Below are 15231 nucleotides of genomic sequence, written 5' to 3'. Positions count from 1 at the left end.
CTGTTTTTGTCTCACAGTAGTGTCTGGGTAAGTAACCGCATATAGCGGGTGTAATGACAGTGCGTCTTTAACTCTGTTCCTTCCTGTCTTACTTACTCGTCACTTTTACAGCCTGTTGGCCTTGGACGTGCATACTGGGTGCATGAAAGGTGATTGAAGGTCCCCATACGCTAGCCTGATTTCGGTATGATTCAGTGATGGGATTATCTTCACATTATTTTCATCTTACCCCCACCTACCCCGACACACTCCTATTTCTTCCCAACCACTGTTTCGGGCCAACACGATAGACACCTGTTGGCTGACTCGTGCTTCCAAGCATGTAAAACTAAAAACCAATGAGCGAATGAGGCCAAGGGCAAACCAACACGTATAGTAATGCTGCTGTTGGCAATCCACATTCCATTCGGGGACTTTACTCCACAAACAACCGATCCTCTGTGCCACCATTGGCCGTTTTTCTAGACACAGCGTTGCATTAGATCTCTTCAACTCCGCAAAAGCTGGCGCACCCCCGCACTGAGGTTTCTTGAGCCACGTGCAGGGTAAAATATTCTTTTATTTCATGCTTTTTTTTTCAAGAGAGAGAGGAAATACAGAAACCGAAAAAAGAGAGCAAACCATTTCCACTGCCAATGGCAGACTTTTCCCGTCTTTCCGTTGCACTGAGTGACGCCTCAATATACAATGTCGGACTGTCGCTCGGCATCGCTGTTCCCATATTCCTCATTCTTCGCGTCTTGATCGACTATGCCAAAGTTCTCAGTCTTCGACGTCGGATGCCGCCAGGTCCATTTCCCCTGCCTCTCTTTGGCAACTACTTTTCCATCCCCGGGGAACGACCCTGGCTCAAATTTGAGGAATGGTCTACAAAAACATACAAAAGTCCCTTGATCACGATTTGGAATGGCACTGCGCCGACTATCTTGTGTAACGACGCATGGAGCATTTCGGATTTGCTGGATAAACGGGCCTCGATTTACTCATCGCGTCCGCGGTGTGTCTTAATGGGCGATTGCACAGGTGCGACAACAACGAACCAAATCTTGCAGCCGTACGGGGATCGATGGCGGTTACATCGACGTCTGACTGTGAGTATATTTTACTTTTTTTTTTTCCCGCCGACGGGAACCGGAATTGACGTTATTAGCATGCAATTGTCGGACCACAAAATGTCCGTACATTCCGCCCTTCGCAGTCAGATGAGGCCAATATCATGCTCCGTGACATGTTCGAAACACCAGACAAGATGACAGATGCCATTGGGCGTTTTGCTTGTTCGCAAGCTTCAATCATCGGCTGGGGGCGCCGTATAGACACAGTGCACGACCAGCTAGCTGCGCTATCGATTCCTGCGACTGAGGCAGCCAACTTCGCCATCCCTGGATTCTACATCATCGAGACTCTACCGTTTCTGACGCGGCTTCCCGCTTGGCTGTTCAAGATGCCAACAGAGCTAGCGGCTGGTTCGAAACTGTTTGGAAAATATCTGTGGGCCTTGACAGAGGAAGGCGGAGAGGCAACTTTTGACAAGAACTTTGCGCGGTTGCTGTTACAAGAGAGAGAGAAGAGTGACCTTTCGTCGAATGAAATCGGCTCTTTGATTGGGAACGTCGTTGGTGGAGGCTTGGCTACGATGACAAGCACAACCCTATCCTTCATCCTTGCCATGTGCGTCTTCCCGGACGTCCAGAAAAAGGCACAGGCAGAGATTGACAGTATTGTTGGTGATGGTCACCGTCCGCCAAGCTGGGAAGACGAATCTTCAATGCCGTATGTTGCTGCTGTCATCTCCGAAGTCTTCCGCTGGCGACCAGTCACTGTTCTCGGTGGCATGGCCCATGCCCCTATTCAAGACGACGTGTACAAAGGATACTTTATCCCAAAGGGAACTGCGATTACGGGGAATTCATGGGCCATCCACCGAAACTCGCGTGACTACCCTGACCCCGAAACTTTTCGTCCGGAAAGATTCTATGATGGACTGGAGCGCCCATTTCCGATTAAAAAGGGCCATTATGCCTTTGGCTGGGGTCGTAGAGCATGCAGTGGGCAGAATTTGGCCGAACAGGCCTTGTGGATTACTATTGTCCGGCTGCTCTGGGCGTTTAATATTCAGCCGGGGCTTGACGAAAAGGTGACTATTATTTCTCTCATGCAGATCCAAAAAAAAAACAGCGACTGACTAATTGAACCAATAGGGTGACGAAATAAAACCCGATGTTTTTGCATATACCAATACGGAAAACTCTCGACCACAACCATTCGAAGCTCGCTTTACGCCACGTTCTGCAAAACACAAGCAGACGCTCTTAAACGAAGCGGCCAAATCCCGAGATGCGTTGCATATCTTTGATTGGGAAAGCAAAGCCAAGATGCAGTAATATGTTTAAAGCTAGATTCATTTCTTTCACAATAACTTAGACATAAAATAGAAGACTTGCAACATTGAATTAATGCCTCTTTTTTATGTCGTGAATATAGTTTAACCGGGTCATATCAATAAATTTTTATATGGATTAGGTTCCATCAAAGATGCTGCCATCCTTTGGAGAGACCCACTGCCAGAACAGCTTCCTCCTCTCTTTTTTGGGCAGCGGTTGTCCGTCCCAAAGGCGGTCCCAGGGCCAGGATAGAATAACCCTCTGGTTCATGAATTTCTTCGGCGCCTGGGATCGGACGACCCACTGCCCACCACCACCATGTTCCTAGACTGAACCAACGATTCCATATGGTGGGCTTCACAAAGTACGGTGCAGCGACATACGATACCATTCTCGTGGTGGGAGTTTTGTAGATCCCGACTCTTGAATTTTTAGGCCGCTCTCCCTGGAAATTTGACTCTAGTCCCGAACCAGTGTCACTTTCCTTGTTAGTAGTTGCCGTTGCTGGTGCAAATGCACATCCAATAGATGACGGATCCAAATCTTTCCAACGCTGAATCTTCAGTGCATCTGGACGCGGCGGGCACAAATATCTAAGAAACCATCGTCGGGCATCCAACAGAGAGGTTGTAATTTTGGCAATCCAAACTGGAGTTGGTGGGAATCCCATTGCTTCGCGCAGTGAGTCGTCCATAACGGTTGTCAGTGCTGTAGTGACGAACTGCTTTACCGATGCGCCAGGAACCCCCCATAGTAGAAGGCCGATTGCGGCATCGCAGAGCACTCTGTTCTGCGGTGTATATGTCATTACTCTAGCTTCATATGCCATTTGCCAGTCATGTAAAGCATAGTAAAAGTCTAGACCAAGCAGACCGGTACTCGGCTTCTTGTCGACATATGGAGCAAGATACACGGAGTAGTCAATATCAAATGCATCTGCCATTGCGCGATACAGAGTCCCGACGGCACAAAGCTCAGCCTCGTTTAGACGTCTCCATTCCAATTGTTCAACCAGTGTCACTGGCTGGGTAGCCAAAGCTGCTAATGTGAATAGCATATCTTCCTCTCTCACGGCCCCTGACTTTCGATACCCAGCATGGATAGCCCGAGTTCGCGCCGTTGCTTGGAGCCAAGGGACTGTACCCCATTTACGCAGTGCGAATTCTAGGAAAAGCACTTCTGTTTCGACATATCTTCTCGGAAGAATTTCCGGTGACACTAATCGCGATGTCTTGGCTAACAAAGAGGATATTGTGGGGATAGCGTAAGTGCGGAATAGGGCAAGTTCAATGCCTTTCCAAAACCAAAATGGGAACTCGGCATGCATAAGAGAGTCATATATCTCCTGGGCTATAGGAAGAGGCATTTCCTGGGTATCCAATGCTTGTGACTGCGCCAGAAGTTGGGCATGTTTGCGAGCTCGATGATAGCGGAATTGCCGGACCCAAAGAATATAAAAGAGGAAAATGAATCCGGCTATAGTAATCGAGGGCGTTATGACCAGCATAGCGGAGGTAATAAGTCCAGAAACGCGACTTGCGTCCGGTTTCAATATGTCTTCTTGCCTGAAATTGCACGACACAGGTATAACTAGTTAGACAGAGATGGGAAACGGGAAGTTCCTGCATGTGGGTAATCCGAAACTTTACTATATTATTGTTCTTTCGTTTGCAGCCGAGGATGGTTAGTTACACCATCGAAGGACCGCCGGAGAGCAGGGGTCGTTATCACGGCAAAACGGACGCAGTGTGGTGGGGCCTGCAGTAGAAATAAGTCCCAGCATCTTGATTCATGCTACTGATGATTTTTAATGCAGACGGGAGGGGTAATCATGAACTGCAGCTGTAATGAGGCCTACCTTTAGCAACACATCGACCCAGAACTCCATATCTAATGCCGTTTCGACTGCAATACCGAGTTTAAGGAGCCACCATGGACCATTAAAGGAAAGGCCATTGCTACTGTAGCTAGTGTACGGCCCCCATTGTATAACAAGTACGTACCAGGGCCTAAATCGAAGGAAAATCACACCCCCGGACAAAACCCGTAGCCTGTCCGTGCAAACGGGTGGCCAAGTAAATTAACTACGTGCTCCCGGTCTTCGACCCAACAGGTTGGATTGTGGATATGCTGCCGATCATTGTAAGTGAGTGAACCTCCAAGCGGCAAAAGTTCTAATCCTACGCAGCGCATCGACCCTCAATAATACTGTCCCGGATGCGCAATGAGCTTGTTTATTGGACTACGGAGCATACAATCACTTATTTCGGATCATTAACACCCGCATAATCTTGAACATTTTCCAAGCCATACACAGAGCTAGGTTAGTTCACCGCCATAATTCTCCACAAAAGACCAGGGATACCTTTTGACAATTCATCATGACTAGCGAAATGACGACCCGTAACCCGGTGTAATTTGGGATACTTCGGAATCTCAAGTGCTATGTTAGATTTCACGGTAGTACGTACGAGGCCGAAAGACCTCTGATATAAATGACATCTGGGCACTTTCCAAGCATGTGCCCCTAGATTTGCGCCAAAGTTACCAATTGACACGGACAATAACTACCTCTTTGATATTTTATTATCATCACCGAGAAAAGCCTCATCTATAGTATTTCCAGATGGAGGCAATTGGCTCAACTCCCACTCTGGCGGCGTCTGGCCACACAGAAAAATCAAAGACCATGGGAAAATCACCCTTTACCGAGCATGTGAGTACTGGATTTACTTCAAAATTTTCTTCTTCTCTATACTCATTCCTAGACAGAAAGGCGCCTTGCTACACATGTTCTCTTTTCTAAAGACAATCTATCTATTCCCACGTAACGACGTCCCTACCATGATTATTCCGGTCACTTGCCTGGGAACATGTGCTGCTCTATCAGTACAAGGCACTCTTACAACCCATGGGCCGGGCGGGCTCTGGTGGTGGGAGACACTGTGCCGGGTCCCTAAGACATTCTTATGGGTCTGGATGAATGTCTTACTATTCTCGATATCCAATCAACGCAGCGAAGATGCTATGGTCGAAGATGCGATCAATAAACCCTGGAGGCCTCTACCAGCGGGGCGAATCAGCCCCTCTCAGGCGCGACGCCTGCTTCTCGCCGGGATCCCTCTCGTGGTGAGCCTTTGTTACTTGCATCTTGGGGCCACACAGGAAACAATTGTTTGCCTACTATTGACATGGATGTATAATGACCTTGGGGGCGCCGATGAGCATTTCCTGGTACGTAACGGGGTTAATAGCGCTGCCTACTTTGTGTATGGCTGTGGGGCGATGCGCGTCGCCAGCGACTTGTCTCTGAACGATGCATTGCAAGCTGGGTTGGTCCAATGGCTTGGGATTGTCTCGGCCATTATCCTCTCGACCATGCATGTGCAAGACCTCAAAGACCAGGAGGGAGACCGGGCACGAGCTCGGAGCACCGCGCCCTTGGCCCTTGGTGATGTTATGGCCCGTTGGACGATCACTGGTGGAGTCTTGGCCTGGTCAATACTTGCCCCGTTATATTGGTTTTCATCCATTTCCGTGCCGGCCTCTAGCTGTGGTTATGGGCTGATAGCTGCCACCATTCCCAGCCTTTTCGCAGTCCTCGTCTCTTTCCGAGTCTTGTTATGGCGTGATCCCCGTTCAGACACGATAACTTACAAGTATTGGAGCATTTGGCTGATGTCACTTTTTGCTCTTCCGTTGCTACCACTCGCGATCTGATATATCATATTAGCTAGTGTTCAGTGTGAAAAAGCGGACTTGGAACTGGCGTCCATTCCACCGTTCCCGAAATGGGGGCTAATATGCAAGCAGATTTTGCATCAGCAATGACTATGCTCTTTTTATTATTTTGTGGGGATGTCCCTTTTTTGCGTGTTTCTGCTTCTAGGTCGTTGCGATCAAAAGATAACCTCGTAGAAAAACAAAAACAAATATTGATCTATTTAAAGACGCCTTTAGTCGTATAGTTGAGCTCCTTGTTTTCTTTCTTCTTCTTTCCTTTTGATTTGATCATCTTTACTTTCGGAAGAGTTCGTAAGCCTGGTCTTGATCTTGTATTATTGACAGGAATTTTTTACTCCCTCAGACCAAGGGTTACTTTTTGTGGGTCCCATCCTGCCGTGAAACGGGCCGGTCTTGTCATTCTAGAAGCTAGACAGGGATAAAATCCTGTTGGCAGTATCCGGTATGCAGCTAAGCTCCTAGCTGCAAAAGTTCTTTTTTTCTCCGTTGTTAAACTCCGAATAGTACTAGTAAAATTACCAGAATCTCTTGGGACTTCCCTCGGAGTCTATACTTGCACAGTGGATACATTATTGGGCACAGACGCTGATAGTGCATCCAGTTTACGCCATGTTCCGACTTCGTACGGGCGATGTATTGATGTAGCCAAAGAAACCAACTTCTTCATAAAAAAATACGCCAATGATCCTCCCCGGCTTCAGGAACGATGATTAACTACTTGCGGATTCAATGTACGCGATTCTGCATGTGTAATGTTGGTAAAGATCTGCTCCCTGTTTAGGATGACGCTAATGTACGTGTTAAATTTTAATATATTTGAACACAAGGGCGATTCACATTTACCTGGTGGTTGGTTGGTTTTGATATAAAAATCATCTCATCAGTGTCCAATAAATTACTTCTCGCTTGTGAAATTCATAATTTCTCGAAAGAATGCTGGCTGCGTTCAGTCGCGATCCATCTGATCACGAGAATAATAGCAAAGTCATCACCGTACTTCTTACCAACCGAGTTCAATGTTGTTGAAGGTCTTATAACACTACGTACACCCGTTCCACGCCCCCACGACCTACTATAGTTGAAAGGCTGATCGCTAGTACATTAGCCCCAGCTTGTTTTCATTCACTAATATCAAAGCGTCTCGCTTTCAAAAAGTAGCCTCTGCACCCCTGTACTTCATGGCGTTCTTGTGGCTACTGATTCAATAGGAGGCCGATACGGAGTACATATACTCGATCTATCTTTTGGTGTCTTTACTGATTAAAAGCCCCCCGCCAGTTCGCTCCACTAACTGGTCTCATTACATGCACAGAAAATGTCTTCATCGGCGAGCTTTCCCAGCGACCACGACAATGGCCCAGCGGTGAATGGTGTCACATGGTCATTTCTCATTATAGCTGTTGTCAGTGTCATTTTACGTTGTTATGTGAGAATTTTCATGATAAAATCATTTGGATACGATGATATTTTGATCGTGGTCACGCTGGTAATTGTGTTTTTCCTACTCTTCCCGGATCAATATCTAACAGCATACAATCATTAGGGCGTCTTGATTGCCGGAGATGTAGTTATATCCAACATGGTCTCGGCAGGGATGGGACGGCATCTAGAATATCTTCCAAATCCGACATATTCGGCACTTCAGATTCTCAAGTGGAACTCGATTTACCAAATTCTCAACGTCAGTGGTGCTCTTTTGACAAAAATCTCCATTGGGCTTTTCCTCCTGCGCCTCAAACGAACCCGAAAATTTACAATCGCTGTTTGGGGAGTGTTGACACCGTTGTTTATTACAACAGTCATCTTGTGCTTCGTTGTTGGACTCCAATGTATACCTTTGCGGGCTTTGTGGACACCAACAATCAAAGGACATTGCATTAGCAACAAAACGCCTCTCAATGTTTCTTATGTTCAGTCTGCATTTGCCATCTTGGCCGACCTCTTCCTCACTGTTTCACCAATCGTCATTTTGTGGAAAGTTCAGATCAGTCTGAGGAAGAAGCTTGGTATCTGTGCCTTGATGAGTTTAGGCTTGATGGCCACTATTGCAAACGCCTTGCGCAATGCATTTATTCCGAATTTAACTGCCTCGGATGAGACATGTGAGACACCTAATTCTAGTATTGTAGAGATGTTGGATTTTGAACTAATCTTATGGCATAGATACTATCGTTCCCATTGTTCTCGTCGCGGACCTCGAATTTTCCCTAGGGACCATCGCCGCGTGTATGCCAACCTTAATGCCACTATTCAAAGGAAATGGCAACAACAGCAGCTACAACAAAATGAGTGGCATGACACCCACTGTTGGTTCCGGCCGGGGAAGGAATACGATTCCCAGTCGTAACCAATACTCATTTACGGATGCAACTCATACTTCCCGCCAGAGTACTGAGAGCGAAATTCCCCTCAAGTCGATGAACCAGGGTAACCAAATAACAATGTCCAAGTCATTTGCCGTGGAGCATAGCGCGGCCTAAGTGGCACCTTGGGGCAGTTCTTTTCTCTTTGAATCTTTGGGGCGCTTTCTCTTTCATTGTTATTGTTCACCTATTACGAGTTCGTTTGTATGACCTATTCTCTGTACTAGTATTGTTGAAAAGTACCCACAGCGCTTAATTTCCACGATCTACCTATGGGTGTTCATATTTCATCCCACCTTGTCTTGTTATTGTGTTGTTATTACTTGGTTGGTTCGGTCAGGTCGCTTATGGGGGCATTTGCAAGCTTATGCAAGCCTGCTCAGTGTTAGTGCTTTCAATGGGGCTTGTATTAACAGCGTGAGATGGATCATGACTCAGGTCCCCCTTCCAATGTAGTAAAAGGTGGCTGCATAGACCCCTCTTATAGATTAAATTACGGACACAACAGCATTGTCAACCAACTACACCTCAGCACCTTATTTCGGGTGTCGACCCTGTACTTGTCGTGTCTCAGGGATCGCCCCCAAATACCGGTACCGACCCACAGAAGCGCTATCGGCGGAAGTACCCTAATTCAATCTTATTGGAATCCTTTTATACTGACAGACTATCCATATTTATGTATTATTATAGTACGGATATTTGGCTCAGGCATGAAAAACACCAGACGGCTTGCGCCGCCGAGGGATCAGGATAACTCCGCGTGGGGGCTAGAAACATCGAGGTGCATTAGTTTTACGCCGTATTATTCTTTGCATAACTATCGATTTAACTACTATATGTTTGCAATGGTTCTGTGTAACGATAGCAGACCCTGTTATCTTTTAAGCGAGATGCTACTTTGCTCACTAACAGATTGATTGTTTCCAAACGGTCTGTTATGAGCTAGCGGAAGGACCGGCAAATACCAGGTACATGTAATATCATGTGTTCTACTTCCAGGTGCACATGTGCCGTATTATATATATTTAATAAGAGTGAAACCGCATGCAGCATGAACTACCTCATGTTTCCAACAGCCACTTAGAAATTCTAGAACTCGCATGCGAATATATCATCCTCCACCGGAAGTCAGCAGCCACAATAGCATACCATTGAAGACAGCCGTCAGTTTACTAGACCCAGTTATCATGCAGAGGCCAAGTAATAATAGGCCTTACATGAGCGTCAACTGGTGGAGTCGACTAAATAAATTGCTCGTCCTAAACCCGGTCTATGCCGCTGAAAGACCAACAGTATAGTTTCCTTTATGTGACATTGAAGAAAATCAGCACTATTCCTAGTAAAGGAATGTAGCTCGCAATTATTTTTCAGGAAGGGAGTGGCGCTGCCCTAATTTGGTTCACTTAGAAATTGGACACTACTTTCATGTTGAACGATTCCAAATTCCTACAAACCATAGTAAATCCAGCAATCTCCCCCGCCCCCCGCTTTGCTAAAATTCGAGGTCAATAATGGCAGGAGACCAGGCTCTAGGCCTAGGAAAATGCATTATCCTCTTAAGTGTGGGTTGGGGGTTGATTATCTGACGTGCTAATTTTTGTTTTTTGCAAATTCATTCTTCGTATCTCGGGATCGAATCAACCGAAAGCGCCTGCCTGGCCGTCTCACAGAAGAGCTGTACAGCTTCGGATTATAAATAAATAATCTGAAAACATATTATTATTTCCATCTCGGTATATATGTCATTTGCTGATACTGTACCAAGGGAATATTAAAGCACTTGTCACCACGCCAATGCAATCCACCTCATGATCGTCGTATAACCCACATCACTCTTAATAATTTAACTTAGAATTATTTTACATACCCTGTGAGTCCGTAGTACTCCGTTACTAGAAAATGAAAAAATTACAAGCCCGTTTTCTCTCGGATATAAATGTTGAACTACGCATGATCGTCGCCTCCAAATTCGGCCGTGCGCTTATAGCCGAACAACCCGGGACTTTCCACATGTTAGACTAAAAGGTTAGACTAAAAAGGCAACCGGGTAGCACGGAGTATTATTAATGGGTGGAAGGATCAAACAATGAAAGGTTGGTAGATAGGAGTGTTGGTCTACCACGCTATTTGTTACTTTGACGCGGGGCTGTCGGCTTTCTGGCTTTGTTAATCATACAAGTACTTAGAAGCTTTGCGCTGACATGATACATTTTATTATATTTGCACAAGTTTTCATGCTTTGAGTGTTTCGTTTATCAACAAAATAACATAAATAATTCGAGTCAAAATGCCTACAGAACGATATTTTAAAAAAGTTCCTCCATTCCCCTCTGATGTTCCCGTCGCAAAGCTCCCCCGGCTATCTTACGCCAAACTGCTAGCCCGCGATGAAGCAGAGTCGGTAGCTTTATTCAACGCATCGCGAGGGTCGGGTTTTTTTCTGGTTGACTTTACCACTTGTCCCGAAGGACAGAAGTTTCTTGAGCATGCCGAACGGATGTTTGAGATTAACGAGCAAGTCAACGCTCTGGAACAAGATGAATTGATGAAATATGCTTACAGGCCACCCCACCATCTATTCGGGTATGACGAGCCCCCCGTTGATTCTCGATTGTTTGGATATTCGCAGATGAGCAGTTCAGGCTGACAGAATAAAAGATATAAACATGTTGGAAATTTGAAGATTGAAGACGGTCGACCGGATCGTTGCGAGTTCTACAACATCGGACAAGACGATATCACTGGCGTATCTGATCCCCTCCCAAACCCACCGTTGATCGAAAACAGCCGAAGCGAAATAAAGACATATATGGAAAAAGCATACGAAGTACTCTCTCTGGTGTGTAGTCATTTGGAGACTCAACTACGTTTGCCACAGGGGACTTTGGTCGCTCTCCAGCCACAGACTCGTCCCTCTGGAACTGCACTACGGATGCTACGCTATCTACCCCAGCCCGAGCAGGACCGCCAGACAAGTCTGTTGGGCCATACGGATATTGGATCTTTGACTCTTCTTTTCAACGTGCTTGGCGGTTTGCAACTCCTCTCACCGGGTGCGGACCCCAAGGACAACAACAGCTGGGTATACGCCCAGCCGCAACCCGGCTGCGCAATTGTCAACCTAGGCGATGCCATGGTAGAATGGAGCGCAGGCATTCTGCGAAGCAACATGCACCGCGTGACCTTTGCCCCAGGTGAACAGAGCAAAAGCACTCGCTACAGCCTAGCATACTTGATTCGCCCCTTTGGTCAGGCGCCAATGAAACGGCTTGCTGGCGGCGAGAGCTTGATTCCGCCGTTGGAAGAAGGCGAAGAAGACAACAAGATGACTGCATCCGAGTGGGAATCACACAAAGCCGTAGCGATCAAGGCTGGGCGAGATAATGCGCGCAGTCGCGGGGGACGGGAGATCAAACTAGATGGGAAGAGTGATATTGTGAGTGGATTTACTGTTGGGTCTGTCGGCGCGTGATGTCTTGAATTTGCCAGTTTTTAGTACAGCTGATGGAAGCTGTGGAAGTATATATACATGTATATATATATTTGGAAAAACAGTTTGCTTATCTACCTATAGACTCTCGTCAATGTGGGCGTGTTGGCGGTCAAACAACCCATTGCCCATCTGAGATGTGCGGTTGACACATTACGTAGCTATTATGGCTAGTAAAACTCGATTCAAATTCTATATGTCAATCAATTGATGTGACGGGCGTTTTTTTAACCGGTTGTAGTGTCATAAATTATCAACGTTGAAAGGTTGATTGACTTTAAGTGTACAGGGTTTGTTCCAAACAGCCCTTTTGCCAAAATAAAGTTTCTAGGGTTAAGGTGAGGATCATTAGGTTTAGCTAAGTGACTTGACAACCATAGAATTGATCAGTCTGAACAACTACCTCGACCCTCAGGCATCAGAGTTAGGTGACTGTATAGAACACCCAAGTACCAAGGCCAACAAATCACAAGTTATCCTGCAGGCTAATTGGCCAGTCCGTCCAACTACAAGGGGAAACGATATTGAAGAGTCGAATAAACCAGAGAAATAACGCACGCCAGACCAGGTGGGGAAACGTAACTTTGAAGCTATTCAAGATTGTCTTCGTAACCCAGACCCACAGTGATTTTGGGATAGGCCAATAGATGACCGGACCGCATCATTTGCCGCGCAATCTCGATCAGTGATTAGACAGTGTCCAATCCAAGCTTTTTTTAGCATAACCCTAGTTTGCAACTCGAGCCAATGGAACCCGCTGGCTGGGTCTCCCGAAATATCCGAATCTAGCCAAGCCTCGTTCGCTGCGTGTGTTTGCTACGTGGACTTTCAGGCTCTGCTTCTGACCAGACTCTCTGTGGCACGTAGCCCACTCATCTCTCTTTCTGGAGGCGTCGAGACTGGGACGACGCGAGTCCTTGGCTATGCTGTCACCCTGTGTGCGTGTACTACGCGTCCATCTCGGACGAGATAGAATAATAAGGATCGGATGTCTGAGATCTGGAGCGGACCGGTGATAATAAGCAGGTTCAATAATCTGCGACCGTTCAAGTGGATCATAGGCAGCAATGCCCCCGCTGCCTCCTTCTTGACGCAGATTATATTTGCATGCTACTACCCCGTGCTTTATCCCATTTCCCATCGAGCGTATAAAAAGGAGATGACGCGTCACAGTTGACCAAACCAGTTTGACTTTCTGTGTATTATACATTCGTTGAAATTGTCAAGACATATTGACGTCCATTCTTTCATCTGGCTGCTTCATTCCGCATTTATCGAAGAACGGTGACGCCTGGAATCCCAATTCACAGTTCACCAAACATCACATCATATAAACTATGCCCCAATACAGATCATGGCGGGACCAGATCGTGTTGCTGCCTCTGTTGCTTCTGGCTCCCATTACAGGGGCTATTACTCTCGACATCGATGACCGCCGTACGTGCCTCCTGAAAGTGCTTTGAACGTGCTCGGGACCTTTAGTTCTCACACAAAGAAAAGAAATAATTGCGTGCTCTTCGCTGACATTTACCTACTTGTAGAATCCATTATCGATGCTGCCAGCAGCGCCGCCTATGGCATGATGATTCATTACACCGGAAATGAAACCGGCCAGATTCCCGGCAAGATTCCAAACACGTGGTGGGAAGGTGGCGCTATGTTTATGGCTTTGATTGAGTACTGGTACTATACTGGAGATACGACGTATAATAGCGAGGTTAGCACTGGCATGCAGTGGCAAGCTGGTGATGGCGACTATATGCCATCGAATTATAGTAGTTATATTGTAAGGCACTCCTCCATCCCGGAAAATGGACCCATCTGCTGCTATTAAATGTCCATGGCTAAACGTATCGGAATCCATAGGGAAACGACGATCAGATGTTCTGGGGCCTTGCCGCCATGACCGCCGCTGAATTGAACTTTCCCGAGGTATCAGATGGATACTCATGGCTATCCCTCGCCCAGGGGGTCTACAACACTCAGATCGAACGCTGGGACTCGGAAGACTGCGGAGGAGGTATGAGATGGCAGATATGGAACTATGAGAGCGGTTTTACGATGAAGAATTCCATCTCCAATGGCGGGCTTTTCCAACTAGCCGCACGACTAGCTCGATACACCAACAATGATACCTATGCTGACTGGGCTGAGAAGATCTGGGATTGGTCGACCACACAGTTATTGGTAGATACATCGACCTGGGCTGTCGCCGACTCAGTTAGCATCAGCAACAATTGCAGCGAGCCAGACCACACGAGGTGGACGTACAACTACGGCGCGTATCTGATGGGCGCAGCGTACATGTATAACTATGTATGTGCTTACGTTACCTTATGTTGTTTTCTTCTAAAAAAGGGTGGGAGAATGCTCTTTGATAAACAGTTAGCTGACAAAACTCGACCATAGACAAACGACTCGTCGACTTGGCTCACTCCAGTCAATGGGCTGATGAATTCAACTCTCAGCACATTTGCGTCTGCAACATATAATAATACACTCACTGACATTCAATGCGAAACCAGCGAGACCTGCGACAATAATGAAATTATTTTTAAAGGCCTTACTGCTGGTTGGCTTGCATTTACCGCCCTCATCGTACCGTCAACATATACTACCATTATGCCCGCGCTTAAAATCTCGGCCCAGTCTGCTGCGGAGGCCTGCACAGGATATAGCAACAATACCTGTGGTGTACGGTGGTCAATAAAAAGCTGGGATGGGTGGATTGGCCTTGAAGAATCCATGAGCACGACCAATGTTTTCTGGGCCAACCTGATTCCATACAACATGACTTCAGGCCCTGTGACTTCGACAACTGGTGGAAATAGCACCAGTAATCCTACTGCTGGAACGGACGATAGCACAGGTACATCTGATACGCCAAGGCCCATTACGGCAGGAGATCGGGCTGGCGCAGGCTTTATAACGGCGTTGTTTGCTGGGAGCGTGATTTCAGGAGTTTATTGGTTGATAACGAGTGAATAGTCTGTTCTTTTTTTTTTTTTTACATACAACGCGACTGGTGTTTTCTATCTCTGCTGAATTAGATATGTGCATATAGTAGCGAGTTTCATTTCAACGACCGGACACTACTCACCCATACAACGCTTGCAAGCTAGTAGACATATTATACGCGTATAAAAGTATACAAAAAACCATGTATCATGGAACAAAAAAAACATCCGAACCAAGTCCTTTGCTCTCAATTCATCACTCCCTGTACAACTTCCGCAACATGTCGGAC

At 46.5% G+C, this 15231-nt stretch overlaps 5 protein-coding genes across 5 annotated transcripts; 4 read left to right on the top strand and 1 right to left on the bottom strand.

Annotated features, from left to right (window-relative positions):
• Positions 1-635: 635 nt before the first annotated feature.
• On the top strand, positions 636-2384 carry TRUGW13939_10909 (uncharacterized protein; the record flags this gene model as incomplete). The annotated part of the gene is made up of 3 exons (XM_035494019.1): positions 636-1091; positions 1151-2137; positions 2202-2384. 3 exons carry the CDS (start codon positions 636-638, stop codon positions 2382-2384), a joined length of 1626 nt encoding a protein of 541 aa, XP_035349912.1.
• A 145-nt stretch (positions 2385-2529) lies between these two features.
• On the bottom strand, positions 2530-3891 carry TRUGW13939_10908 (uncharacterized protein; the record flags this gene model as incomplete). Its single annotated transcript, XM_035494018.1, has 1 exon — positions 2530-3891. One exon carries the CDS (start codon positions 3889-3891, stop codon positions 2530-2532), a length of 1362 nt encoding a protein of 453 aa, XP_035349911.1.
• A 1119-nt stretch (positions 3892-5010) lies between these two features.
• Positions 5011-6104, top strand: TRUGW13939_10907 (uncharacterized protein; the record flags this gene model as incomplete). Its single annotated transcript, XM_035494017.1, has 2 exons — positions 5011-5100; positions 5157-6104. The coding sequence occupies 2 exons, from the start codon at positions 5011-5013 to the stop codon at positions 6102-6104; spliced, it is 1038 nt and encodes a 345-aa protein (XP_035349910.1).
• Positions 6105-7443: 1339 nt separating this feature from the next.
• Positions 7444-8608, top strand: TRUGW13939_10906 (uncharacterized protein; the record flags this gene model as incomplete). Its single annotated transcript, XM_035494016.1, has 3 exons — positions 7444-7614; positions 7672-8230; positions 8292-8608. The coding sequence occupies 3 exons, from the start codon at positions 7444-7446 to the stop codon at positions 8606-8608; spliced, it is 1047 nt and encodes a 348-aa protein (XP_035349909.1).
• A 2173-nt stretch (positions 8609-10781) lies between these two features.
• TRUGW13939_10905 (uncharacterized protein) lies at positions 10782-14972 on the top strand (the record flags this gene model as incomplete). Its single annotated transcript, XM_035494015.1, has 5 exons — positions 10782-11077; positions 11153-11962; positions 13467-13770; positions 13851-14300; positions 14394-14972. 5 exons carry the CDS (start codon positions 10782-10784, stop codon positions 14970-14972), a joined length of 2439 nt encoding a protein of 812 aa, XP_035349908.1.
• Between the last annotated feature and the right edge of the window lie 259 nt (positions 14973-15231).

Source organism: Talaromyces rugulosus, chromosome VI (assembly GCF_013368755.1).
Source record: "Talaromyces rugulosus chromosome VI, complete sequence".
NCBI classification, from domain to species: domain Eukaryota; kingdom Fungi; phylum Ascomycota; class Eurotiomycetes; order Eurotiales; family Trichocomaceae; genus Talaromyces; species Talaromyces rugulosus.
The sequence above is the reverse complement of the archived record's forward strand: the minus strand, read 5'-3'. Positions and strand labels throughout refer to the sequence as shown.